The 14,527-nt window shown below is 37.7% G+C and overlaps 1 protein-coding gene across 1 annotated transcript; it reads left to right on the top strand.

Moving 5' to 3' along the window:
- Positions 1-5,578: 5,578 nt before the first annotated feature.
- LOC104821936 (3-ketoacyl-CoA synthase 6) lies at positions 5,579-7,615 on the top strand. Its single transcript, XM_010552967.2, has 2 exons — positions 5,579-6,689; positions 6,901-7,615. The coding sequence occupies exons 1-2, from the start codon at positions 5,666-5,668 to the stop codon at positions 7,347-7,349; spliced, it is 1,473 nt and encodes a 490-aa protein (XP_010551269.1). The 5' UTR covers positions 5,579-5,665; the 3' UTR covers positions 7,350-7,615.
- The last annotated feature ends 6,912 nt before the right edge of the window (positions 7,616-14,527 follow it).

Genomic DNA, 14,527 nt, shown 5'->3' with positions numbered 1-14,527 from the left:
TATATATATATATATATATATATATATATATATATATATTACGTGTGTGTGTGTGTGTGCCACTTTTTATTTATCATTGAAAAAAAAGCAACATTATTTATTTATTTGGCTCAGCAAAAAGATAGGTGCTTCACTCGTTACGTGCTTAAGTCCATATTGTAATTTGAATTAATGGAGAAATATAATATAGAGCCCCTTACCACCAACAAATATAAGAATCTTTTGAAGGAATGGAATACGAATCTTTTGAAAAAAAACAAATATAAGAAAAATTTTTGAAAAAAAAAACAAATATTTAAAGGGGTATTCTCCATTGACGGGCCCAAGAAATATTGCCACTAGAAAAAAGCCCAAAATATTAGGGCAAACATTGACTCCTGAATTGGGCTTTTTAATATTTGGACCGATCGATTTTATATGGGCCCAAACAATTATGGGCCATACATGCCTAATGTTTTTGTCGGATATATATATGTATGTATGTATATGTATTATCATGTGGAATAACGTGAAACTTCATAAAATCTGGAAAGATAAAATAGTTTAAACGCTGATTTATTCCCTCTAAGTAGACGAAGAACGATTTTTGGGGTATTATTGCATGGTCAAACATGCGTTATTAACAATAATGGGAGCCATTAATACTATATATAATTTCGACGAATACATACACGTTAGCATCAACATAATCAAAATCGAAATTAAAAGAGAATAAATAGATATGGTTGGGAAGTATGCCTCGTCGTCATTGTCACAAGTGTCGAATCCTCGCAAATTTCACCAAATCCTAACAAATTCTAATCGTTGAACATGAACACGTTCTTTTAATCTTTCATATGGTCAACACCCTTGTAATTATTGGTAATTCAACTTCTTTAATAAGCATAATCCAATATATATCAATCTATATGGGTGCAAAACAAAATTGCATCTTAGTGTTGGATATACATAAATCAATTTTTTTTATTTACCATATCAATTAGAGGCAGCGGTACAAAACGAGCCGACATTATTACTAACAAGTTGAGTGTCTTAACGCATTGAAAAATGACAGCGACGATGATAATCACGACAACAACAATAATGGTAAGCTCTATAGGAAAAATCCAAATAAAAATCTTGTACTTTTCTCTCGTCGTAATTTAATCCCTATATTTTTAAAAATTGGAAAATAAAACTCTCGACGGAAAAAAATAATATTTAATGATGACATGACATCTTAATCACATGACACATCATCAACCTCTAATATTGAATAATATTAAAAAATAAAAAAAATATTAATAAAAATAAAAATTTTAAAATTCATATATATATATATATATATATATATATATCACACATACATATATAATGAAATGATATACATATATATATATATAAACATATTTATATATATACACACATATATACATATAATATATATATATATATTTGTATAATTATATGTTTTATATATATGTGTTATATATGTATTTTTTCCTAAAAATCATTATATATATATATATGTATGATTTTTAGGAAAAAATACATATATAACACATACATATAAAACATATAATTATACACATATATATGTATTATATGTATAAAATCATATATATGTATATATAAATATGTATTTCCCAATCAGATTTTATTTGCTAATTTTTAAAAGTACATAGTTTTATTTGTCAATTTTTAAAAGTATAGGGTTTTATTTTTCTATTTATAAAAGTACAATGTTTTTTTGGATAAAAAAAAGTATAGGGTTTAAATTGCGACGAAGTAAAAGTACAAGGTTTTTCTTGGAATTTTTTCTGTTTATATATATATATAAAGATTTACCATTCCATATCGGTTGAAAAATATGTCCAACATACAAAAAAATATTGAACAATATTGCCTTAAAAAGTCTTTCATTTATTCGTGAAAAGTGAAATGCTATATATGTATACGTGTTCGCAACTACACAACATGAACCTACTCAATAATTATGGAACGCCTAGTTTCTCGATAATTCTGTACATAAAAGTAATTTTTTTACACGTGAAAGTTATTATATATTCATTTTTTATTTTCATTGTCAAACGATATTGCATTTGGGACTGATATGATTTTGAGGTCCCCATGCATAACTAATAGAAATATTATCTTTTATCATTAAACAAAATTTGGCATTTTATCCAATAGAAAGATATACTATATATATATATATATAGTATATATGGTATTGTAAGTTCTTAGACCCCATAATTTTTCTAATAGAGTGGCCCTTAGGATATGGTTCGGCTCGCCTATATATGTTTAAGAATAGTCCTGTGGTTTTATATTTTCATTTCGAAAAATATGTAATTTTTACAGAAATTAAATGTTAAAATTTGTTTGGCCAATATCAACAATATGAGTGACTTATTTTGTTAATAAACGAATAATCGAACCAAATAACGCATAATCGTACCCAAATCGAATTAGATGTAAAACTGAATAGTTATGATTTTTCTAAAACCGAAACAATCATAAATTTCTTTAAGAAAATGAGTATTTTTTTATCATAATCGAACCAAACACAAATCAAATATAACCGAAACGAACCGAATTCAATTTAAAAACCGAATGGTTATAATTTTTCTAAAACCAAAAAAACCAAACTGAATCAGAATCGAAACCCGATTAAACCACCCCTAATCAACACGCAGAAACATACATAAACCTCAATCAGGCAGCACTTTCTACAATGATCGATCTCATAACCACTTTGGAAATTTTTGGCAAGTTATTTATTCCACTTTAGTTTATAGGTAGAGAAAAGGATATGAAAAGAGAGTGGCATGCCATTATTGTGAGGGTTTACCAAGTCACCGTAGTCATAAAGTGCAAGAAACAACAATCGAAATATTATTATTATTATTATTATTATTATTATTATTATTATTATTATTATAAAAAAGCATAAATAAATATGATACAATAAATACGAAGCTGTAACCAGTTGAGAGTTGCAACTAATTCCTACAATTTGATCGAGAAATTGAGAAACCGTATGGATTTGTGCTTTCGATATAATAGTTTCCGTTAAACGTCATATTTAGGTGGTTGGCCGCTGGTTGGTCCGACTGCCCATTTATTTAATTTTAATTTTAATTACGTTCATTACCCTTACCATTTTAATATATATGTTTTTTTAAATTAATTTGTACACTTGTCATCTCCTCCCTTGTTGGAATATATACTCTTCGATTATTCACAGAGGACACGTGTATCACGAACTATTGCAATTGTGCACCTCTATGATCGGAAAACAATATGCATGTGTGTGTACATTTTATACGAATATATGTAATATTTTTTAGACGCATGTTCATAAGGAAAATCATATGAAAATATTCAGAATATGATATATATTGATTATATTCCCATTTCCCTATATATATATATATATATATATATATTGCTTGCTATTGTTTCCGATTAGACTCCATTAAAAACAGCTTCGAAACAAACGGAAGATTAGGTGAGGTCCAGGAATTAAAATTTACAATCTCAACCTTGATACACGAATCAACGATTATTTGACATTTACTACGCACGTGTCTCGAAATATTTTGCAAATCTTAGGCCCTTGAAATTGATCAATATATTGATATATAGAAGTACATATAAACCCTAACTATTACAGTTGCAGCATTAAATCTAATCAATATATCATAGTTCCATGCAAATTGATTCCTAGGTTGATGCGTTCAACTGATATAAAAAAAATATATCATATTCTTAGGTAAGACATAAATTAATTTAGAAAACAATTAATTAGTAGTACCTTGCTTCCATGCATAATATAGGAAGTCAGAAATGGTCGGTAATACACAATCTACGTTAATATACGTATGATATAAGTTTTAAGACATCCGCTTCGGTGACGTGGAATATTTGACCTAATTAGGAATCTGTGCATGGAAAAATAAAACAATACAAGCGTAATCAAGGAGCCCATTATCAATATAATCTAACCTTCAACCAATATCGGATTTCCAAATTGTTTGGAGCTTCACCATTCGAATTTGGTTCGACTCAATTATATCGATGGCTCAAATGGGTTAATTTTATGTTTATTCGAAGATAAAATTATTCAACGATTTATATTTTCTATCAGGATAGTACTATATATATATATAGTTTTAAGGGTGTATATATATATATATTATTGTAGACATTAACCATGAGTTTTTTTTTTATAAAAGATTCGAATCGGGCTGCTTCAAAAACATTATTGGGGATCCATGCACTGCCACTAAGCTATAGTCCCAACCGTTTTGACACATTACATATTTTGGCACGAGATCTGATTTCTGATGTTTTAGTTGAGAGTATTGACGAAACGAACACTGAAATTATTATTTTGAAATGGGCAAAACAAAATGTATTAATTAAGCAAATTGAGAGTAATGCATAACCCGTCGTCCACCATGAAATAAATAACCGAAGAGGACATATTCCGCTACAGAGTTTCAAAATTTATTGATCTGTGAATAATATTCATGAAAGGCCTCTGCAACTTTTTCACAAATATCATGTTATGTATGTGTATATATATATATATAGAAAAAATCAAAGTTATTTTTATAGGTTGTTTTATACGTAGTGTAAATAAAGGGGTTATAGCCCCAAAAAAAAAAAAAAAAAAAAAAAGGGGGGGTCCAATGTCGGAACAAGGAGAAACATTCACGTCGAAAAATCGTAGCAGAAGAGATTTGCACTGTATTTGACTTCTCCTTATCTCTTATGGTTATTATCTTCCATTAAAGGGATCCCCAGATTTGTCTGCCTGCAGCTTCTAAGTCAAACACCTTACAACCACTGTTTCATCCTCCAATGTTCTTCCCCTTTCTATGTATGTATGTATGTATGCGTGTATGTATGCATGTATGTATGTAAATAGTGGTGATTTGGTGAATTAGAAAAAAAAAATCATATTATGAGATATATGTAAGAATATCTCTGCGTGGTATTATCTCGATGGGTTTATAGATTAATGCGTACGTCTATATATGCATTATTTTCAAAAACAAATGTTTTTCTAAAATTGTTTGATATATATATATATATATATATATATATATATATATATATATAGTTTGAAATCAAAATTTTGAGGACTCATCATTTAGTTTTGCAGTTATGCAATCGTACGGTTTTCCTCCTACCGAACTGAGCGAGAGCGTTGAAATCGAAACCCTAAACACATATTGATCTCGATCAAATCAAACATTTATTCCGGCTGACACGTTGTGTGGAGGGTGTGTTTTTTTTTGTTATAAATTTTTGACGGTCGATGAGATGAAATTAATTACTGAGGGAACAGTCCTTATCATTTGTTTCATCAATGGCATTTGTTTCGTTACAACTGGAAATCGAGGCGATGGGGAAAATAAAATAAAAATAAAAGAAGAAAACAAAGTTCACGTAACAAAAAATTAAAGAAAATTAAATACAAAGTGAACCGAGAGCGTTGAATGACGTTAGTCCCTCCATTAATTCTCCTCATCTGCCCCTTCTTCGCCTTTATATTCCTCTCTTCGTCTTCCCCAAATCCACAGATCATCCAAAAAAAAGTTAAAAAAAAAACTCAAGAACAGAGCGAAAGGATAATATAAAAAAACAAATACAATTTTCCAAAAAAAAAAAGATGCCTCCAACTTTGCCAGAATTCTCTAGTTCCGTGAAGCTCAAGTATGTAAAACTAGGTTACCAATACCTAGTCAACCACTTCCTGGGCTTTCTCCTGATCCCGATCATGGCGGCCATAGCCGTGGAGCTTCTTCGTATGGGCCCCCAGGAGATCCTCAGCGTCTGGAACTCACTTCACTTCGATCTTGTCCAAACGCTCTGCTCAGCTTTCCTCATCGTCTTCATTTCCACCGTCTACTTCATGTCCAAACCTCGTACGGTTTACCTCGTCGACTACGCTTGCTATAAACCTCCCGTCACGTGCCGTGTCCCCTTTTCGAGATTGATTCTGAAGGACAATCCCAAGAGCGTCGAGTTCCAGATGAGGATTCTTGAACGGTCTGGTCTTGGAGAAGAGACGTGTCTGCCTCCTGCTATACATTATATCCCTCCTAATCCGACCATGGAATCTGCGAGAGGAGAAGCCCAGATGGTGATTTTCACCGCCATGGATGACCTCTTCAAGAAAACAGGCTTAAAGCCCAGAGACATCGACATTCTCATAGTGAACTGCTCTTTGTTTTCTCCGACACCTTCCCTGTCGGCTATGGTGATCAACAAGTACAAGTTGAGGAGTAACATCAAAAGTTTCAATCTTTCCGGCATGGGTTGCAGCGCCGGCTTGATCTCCGTCGATCTAGCTCGAGATTTGCTCCAAGTTCATCCCAATTCCAACGCCGTTATCGTCAGCACAGAGATCATCACCCCGAATTACTACAAGGGCAACGACAGGGCCATGCTTCTACCCAACTGTCTCTTCCGTATGGGCGCCGCCGCAATCCTCCTCTCGAACCGCCGCTCGGACCGGTGGCGAGCCAAGTACAGGCTGTGCCACGTGGTCCGTACCCATCGCGGAGCTGACGACAAGTCGTACTACTGCGTGTACGAGCAAGAGGACAAGGACGGAAACGTGGGCATTAACTTGTCCAAAGACCTCATGGCCATCGCCGGTGAAGCCCTAAAGTCTAACATCACCACTCTAGGTAAAATTACCATATTGGTTAATTTTATCCGTTCTATATAATATCATATAAGTTTATAAGAGTCGGTCCATTCGGCTCATAATCTCGAGACCAAAGGGTATCGGATATGGTTCGGTTTAAACCGGTTTATTCCAAATTTGGTTCGGTTTGATTTGGTTATTTTTCTGGTGGTAAAAACCGTCAAATAAACGATTTCGGACATTGTGAACAGGTCCTCTAGTCCTGCCGGCATCAGAACAGATCTTATTCCTGCTATCGTTGATCGGTCGGAAAATTTTTAACCCTAAATGGAAACCGTACATACCCGATTTCAAGCTCGCGTTCGAACATTTCTGCATCCATGCCGGAGGCAGAGCCGTCATAGACGAGCTTCAGAAGAATCTCCAGCTCTCGGCCGAACACGTGGAAGCTTCGAGAATGACGCTTCACCGATTCGGAAACACGTCTTCGTCGTCACTTTGGTACGAGCTAAGCTATATCGAGGCCAAGGGACGGATGAGACACGGCGATCGCGTTTGGCAAATCGCGTTTGGGAGCGGTTTCAAGTGTAATTCAGCGGTTTGGAAGTGTAACCGTACGATCAAAGTGCCGACCGATGGTCCGTGGTCCGACTCCATCGACCGCTACCCCGTCTATATCCCTGAGATTGTCAAACTCTGAATGAAGCTACACGGTTCAGTTGGGTTTAGATCAAATTGGTATGAATTAGATTTAGTTTGTGTTCGGTTTGGCCGGTTTATTTACATGGGATTTGATATACCGGTGTGAAAAGAAAACAAGAGAGAGAGAAGAAAGCATAAAGTGCTTGCATCTGCAAATATTTTATCTTTTACCTTTCATTTGTGGGCTGTTTTTAATTCGTCTTGCGGTAATTTGTGATGTATCAATAACACACTTTAAAAGGAAAACTTTCTTTTAAAATTTTTTACCGTCGCTGTCTATTACTTATCATACGCCGTTTATCCGCCATTGTTATGTAGTTATATATATATATATATATATATATATATATATATATATATATTATCGTGGTTACCGGCTAAATATACGGGTAAACCCTAATTTCACGGATTGGATTTTTGAAATAATTCAACGTGAAATTGTGGAAATTTTATCTTGTGTTGTTAATTAAAATATAAAATAAATAGAATAAATCGGATTTATACTTTTTAATATGTCGGTTTTGGATATGGTGCGTCCATGTATCTATTTCGAGTAGTCCACGGTCCATTTATATGTCACGTCGCATCATAAATTGAGAGCGATGACTCGAAGCTTCGCATCAGCCTGGTCGGTTATTTAATTTTTACAGCTTTCATTCCATATAGTTCGAAGCAAATTTATGTTGGCAAAGAGGCCATGCATGTGGTTCGTCCTTAATGTACCATTTATAACCTATAGTTATTTCTTTTCAAATTTTACCAAAACCAACCCCTCTCTTGGTCCCACCTCGTACTTTGGTTTTCCATATATATATATATATATATGCAGTCCTAAAAACCAGTTTTCAGCCCACAAACTATAAAAATTAGTATTCAAACCAGAGATAGACCATTTTAGTTATTAGTCGAATAATCGAAACGAATAAGATCTAATGTAATTGAATCGAATTTGATATAAAAATCGAATGGTTATGATTTATCTAAACTCGAGAAAACCAAAACCGAGACCGAATCGAATAAAAATAACCTAAAAACTGATAATTTCTTTAAAATTCAATTTTTTTACCAATAGAAGGCGAATTTGAACCGAAGCGAACTGATGCGAAGTTAATATAAAAATCGAATGTGTGAAGTGTGTATCGGCCCTCACGGTTCTCTCCGACGTTCGTATGTGCAAGAAACGAAACGACACCAGAGTTTTAACGAGTTCGGTTACCGAGTTTCCTCAGGCCTACGTCTCGGCCGGAACGGCACCGGCGAATCCACTAGAGAGAACAGAACGGAAACCAACAACCGGCGACCTCCACAAAACACCGGAGGTTCACCCAAGAAAAGATCGGAAATACATGACAGCTCTTGAGATACAACCGAGAACCAGAAGGTACTTACCGACACCTTCAACCTCACCTCTCTCCTTGGCCGTCTCCGAGCTCCGGCGTCGCCGAAGGCTCCTCCATCTCCAAGATCTCTCTCGATCGCCCTTCTGCTATTCTCTCTCTCGGACATACCTCGAGCCACGTGCTCAGTCCGCGCGCGTAATGAAACCAAGATAGGGATTAACCCTAACACCGAAACACGTCGCGTTGACCAATGGGCTGAGTCCCTTTCTTCAGCAAAATTTGGGCCGTAGGCCCAACAATCTCCACCTTGGTGGAGAAAGGAACGAACACATGAAATAAAACCAAGCAATAAAAACTAGTGGTTCGCCGATTCCGGCACCGATCGACTTTCGTCGGAATTTAAAGCATATACTTACCTGACTTACCTGACTTACCTGTCCCGTAATTAGTCATGTGCCACCTTGAACCCGATGAAGCTCCCGCCGATGACTCCTCAAGGCCTTGTCGCCTTATCCGCCACCGATCAGCTTTATCCAAACCTGAAACACTTGGTAAACATGTTAGAACGTTCACCCCGATAAGACTCGAACCGTCCTACCACGTGTCGCCCGACCGGCGAACGCTACCCTCGGTTATATGACTCTCTAGACCGTCTAACTAACCCTTCTAGTAAAGTCCAAGACTATACCCGCTAGCTAACCTGAGGATTATACCAGACGTCTATCCGTCTCTTAAGTCTATCCCGACTTCCTCCGAGACTAACCTGAGTCATACTACCGAAACCCGCTAGATACCTAGCCTGGATCCCCGTGAAGTCTATACTACCTATGAGTATGCGACTTCTACCCTCGGACCCTAACCTGCCAACTAAGATTGTCCCACGGTTTTGTCCCGTGAAGACTCTCCTAGTCATCTACGATGCTCCACCGAGAATAAGAGACACGTGAGTGCACGTGCTCCACCTCGAGAGGGAGTGTCCTAGCGCTCCAACCTACACCGACTCTACCTCGGTGAATACCCGACACCTCCCTGCTCACATCATCTCCCGAGCATCCTACCCGAGGAAGCTCCGCCTAAATGTGGAGACCTCACCTCCTGACCTACCACCGAGAACCGAAGCATCTTCGGTTACTCCTCCGAGGTCAACACGTCCTTCTACCTCGGACTCTCCCTACCTCATCATCCGGGATCTACAAATCCTCCATGTAGTATCCCTACCTACCCGCGGAACAACTCACTCCACCTGGTCCTTGGCCTACTCCTGCACCCGATTTCTCGGGTTTGCCTGAGACCCATAGTCCTTCCTCCATACCCCTTTTCGGGGTATCCCGAGTTAGACGATCTAACTCCATCATCCTACGATGATACAACCAGAGCCTAAAAATGACTCAACCCGGAAGTGACTTACCCGACCCTAGAAGTGATGTAACATGACACGAGGGATGAGACCGAACCCTAGAGGACTTAACCCTAGGTATATTTCTACCTAGCCGTGCTTAAACACGCTCCAACCCTAGTCTATCAGTCCAAGACCTAGGTACGTCTCTACCTAATCAGACCTACAAGACCTAGAGAACACGACCTAACTGGACTTAACCTAGATACTCAACCTAAACCCGATCTAACGGACTTTGAACCAAGTCTAACCGGACATCTCCCTAGGTACATCTTACCTAAACGGATCTAACACACTCTAGACCAGATCTGATTGGACTTAACACAAGGTATATTTCTACCTAACCGACCTCCTAGACTCTCGCACAAACCTGATTGGACTTACCCTAGGCATAATTTTGCCTAACCGACCTATTAGACTCGAAACACAGCCTACCTTAAGACCTGATTACGTCTAACCAGACCTAACTTAAGGCTACACAGACCTGATTACGTCTAATCAGACCTATAACACCGAGTCTACATGGCCCCCAACAAAGTCCTAACCAGTCCTACGATTCCGAGTCTACCTAGTCCCTCACAAAGTCCTAATCAGACCTACCCAAGTGATACCTAGACCCTAACAGCCCTAGTTAGATGACCAAAAGTTCCGACTAGACCACCACAACACCCTAATTAGACTTAAGCCAACCCTAATTGTCCAACCCCTGATTAGATGACCATAAGTCCTAATTAGACACCTAAAAGTCCTAATCACCAAACCTAAGCCAACCATAATGACTTACCAACCCCTGATTAGACTTTTAGCACCCTAATCAGACCTAAACTAAGCCTAATTAACCTAATTTAATTCTGATCAGACCCTATATATGCCTAAAACCAACTCCTACAGACCTGCCATGATCTAAACCGACCCCTACAGACTTATACCTAGTGATCCTAGACATAACCAACCCCTAAACCAATCCGTTTTAGTCAAATCCCAACTAATCAGACCTAACCGGTCAATGTACCGGACTCTATGACTCAAAACTGGTATTTAAGAGTCCTATCTAGTCCTAAACTAGATAATACCTAAGTCTACAATCAGATTCTAATCTGATCAGACCTAGACAATGTCTCTATAGACATTCTAAACCTCTAATCAGACCTAACCAAGCCTATTTTGACTTAATTACCTACTGATCAGACCTAGACTAAGCTAGACTAACCCAAATTTTGGCTAAACCAGACCTAAACCAAGAACTAAAACAGCCCTTTACCGACCTAAACCAGTCAATCTCAGACCTATACCAGCCTATTTTAGTCTAACCCGACCTCTTACCCAGCTAAACGTAGTCAAATCCACCTATTCAAACCTATACTGAACAGTAAACAGGAATCTATGACTCTTTTTAGCAGAACTGAGATCTAAACAGGTCTTTCCCTAGTCTTTCCCTAGTGAATTTTCACTAAACCAAACCAAATTGAGTTCTAATCCAACCTAACAGGGTAAACCAATTACTACAGACCTAAACATACCCTAAACCAGTCCATTATGCCTTAAACCAGACACCATCAGACCTAGTTTGGACCATCTTATCCCTAAACCAGTTAGTTCTAGTCCTAATTATACACTCCAGACCCTAAAACTGACCCAATCTAGTCCTAAAACACAAAATCAGATCCTAACCCGACCAATACAAGCCCTAATCAGATAAATCAGATCCTAAACAGACCTCTACCAGCCTAAAACCAATCTGATCTTATCAAATACCAGACCCAATTGACCTATACGGTCTAATTCTAGCCTAATTGGACGAACAGACCCTAACATTAGACCTAAACCAGTCTAAACTGGCCTTAATTACCTCCAATCAGACCCTATTGGTCTGAACCGAACAATTCTAGCCCTTCCCAGACAAATTAGACCCTAACCGAGACTTAAACCAGCCTAAACTAGTCTGAATTGCCCTAAATCGGACTCAATTGACCTAAACCGGACCTGAATTGACCTAAACCGGGCTCAATAGTCCTAAACCGGACCTAGATTGACCTGAACCGGTCTAAACCGGTCCAATTGATCCCAAACCGGACCTGAACCGGTCCGATTTGACCTAAACCGGTCAACTGTTGACCAGATTGGTCAACGAATTGACCGAACCGGAGTGAAACGGTCTGAACCGGCCGGGACCGGATCTGAGCCGGACTGAACCGGCCGGAATCCAGTCTGAACCGATGGAATCGGGTCTGAGCTGGACTGACCGCCGATAACCGGACTTGGATCGAATCGAACCAGGTTCGATTGACCCAAAACCGGGTTAAACCGAGAATTAGTTCGATTAAACCGGTCTGAACCGGATTTAATTCGAAACCCTAATTTCGGAAACCCTAGCCCCCGAGTCACCCGAGTTGACTCGGTGGTTGACTCACCCAATTCCTTCACTCAAACCCTAAGTCGAACGAGTCAGGGGCCGAGTTTCGCCGGAATCGGACTTTTCTCCGCCGAGTTCACCGAGTTTCTTTGAAACTCAGTCTCAAAACCGGAGAAAACGCGGAAGAATAATGGAAATCGAGTCAGAAACTTACCTGACTCACCAGGTTCGAATCATCTTCCACCGAGTTTCGTTCTCAGATGCTCCACCTCGACGGATCTGGCCACCGGCGACTCCGAGACTCTCAGATCTGCTCCCACCGTCGTCGATCGGCCTCCGTCTTTGACTGAAACACCTCAACAGAGCATCAAATCGCTCACACAGACAAATCCGAAACACAGAACCGTAACTTACCTCGCCTGACCGACGATTTCACCTCCTGGATCGAAACCGGGCTTTGATACCACTTTGTGAAGTGTGTATCGGCCCTCACGGTTCTCTCCGACGCTCGTATGTGCAAGAAACGAAACGACACCGGAGTTTTAACGAGTCCTACGTCTCGGCCGAAACGGCACCGGCGAATCCACTAGAGAGAACAGAACGGAAACCAACAACCGGCGACCTCCACAAAACACCGGAGGTTCACCCAAGAAAAGATCGGAAATACATGACAGCCCTTGAGATACAACCGAGAACCAGAAGATACTTACCGACACCTTCAACCTCACCTCTCTCCTTGGCCGTCTCCGAGCTCCGGCGTCACCGAAGGCTCCTCCATCTCCAAGATCTCTCTCGATCGCCCTTCTGCTATTCTCTCTCTCGAACATACCTCGAGCCACGTGCTCAGTCCGCGTAATGAAACCAAGATAGGGATTAACCATAACACCGAAACACGTCGCGTTGACCAATGGGCTGAGTCCCTTTCTTCAGCAAAATTTGGGCCGTAGGCCCAACAGAATGGTTATAATTTCTCTATAAGTGAAATAACCGAATCTGAATATAAACGAATCGAATCCGAACCGAAATCCGAAATGGCCGCTCCCAATTCAACACCCGTATATGTTATATGATTTGAAACATGTAATAATTATCTTGAGTTCAAATCTACAAATATATGTGCGGTTACATATACATATATTTCTTATATATATATATATATATACCCATATTTTCTGAATGTTACATATATATAAGTGTTTCGGTCGAGATGGTTTGGTAACAAATGTGAAAATCATTAATATAATTTTCTTAGAATGCATATGAGATTTTTTTTTGGTACAATAAAAAAGAGAGTTTCGACGATACTTAATTAATCAAATATGATTGAATTTTAATCACCAATAATTAAAAGAGAACGGTTGCTTGTTATAAGACAAGATAATGTTGACAGCAAAAAAGTAAATGAATATAATTAAAAATGTGACAAAAATTATTAATGTAAAAAAGTTGTGATTAAGTGCACAAATACAAATAATGTTTGTTAGAGAAATTGAGTTTCAGTACGAAATTTATTGGTACGAAGATAAAATTTATGTGCGGAGTTGTTGTCATGAAAGATGTGATTAAGTGCGCAAATACAATTTGGTTTGCATTGTAACATAGAAAAAAAATATATGTTTTACGCATTGAAATGAAAAAAAAAATGTAATTACACATCTTACGGCGCAAATGAAAAAATAAATAAAGAGAACGAACATCAAATTAAAACATATATATAATTTGCGAAAAAAATTCGTAAACGGAACCAAAAAATCCTTTGATAGATGAGGAATTTAATTATAGATAATAGAATTATACACATTATAAATGAATTGATAAAAAAAAATTAAAAAGAAAAAACCAAACGTAATAGATACCTACCCGATCATGAATATAATGTGTGTCTATATATGTAATAAATATGGTAGATGGGTTTAAGAAATAAGAACGGTAGACTGGTGGGTACGAATCTTTCAATATTTAAGCCCATGGGACAACCAAACGTGGCCCTTCATTATTCTTGTCTATTTCTCATCTATCCTACTTCAATACTTGCTTGATATATATATATATATATATATCACCTAATATTTATGAATATTTAGTAT

Source organism: Tarenaya hassleriana, unplaced genomic scaffold, assembly GCF_000463585.1.
Source record: "Tarenaya hassleriana unplaced genomic scaffold, ASM46358v1 Cleome35, whole genome shotgun sequence".
Classification (NCBI taxonomy): domain Eukaryota; kingdom Viridiplantae; phylum Streptophyta; class Magnoliopsida; order Brassicales; family Cleomaceae; genus Tarenaya; species Tarenaya hassleriana.
The sequence above is the reverse complement of the archived record's forward strand: the minus strand, read 5'-3'. Positions and strand labels throughout refer to the sequence as shown.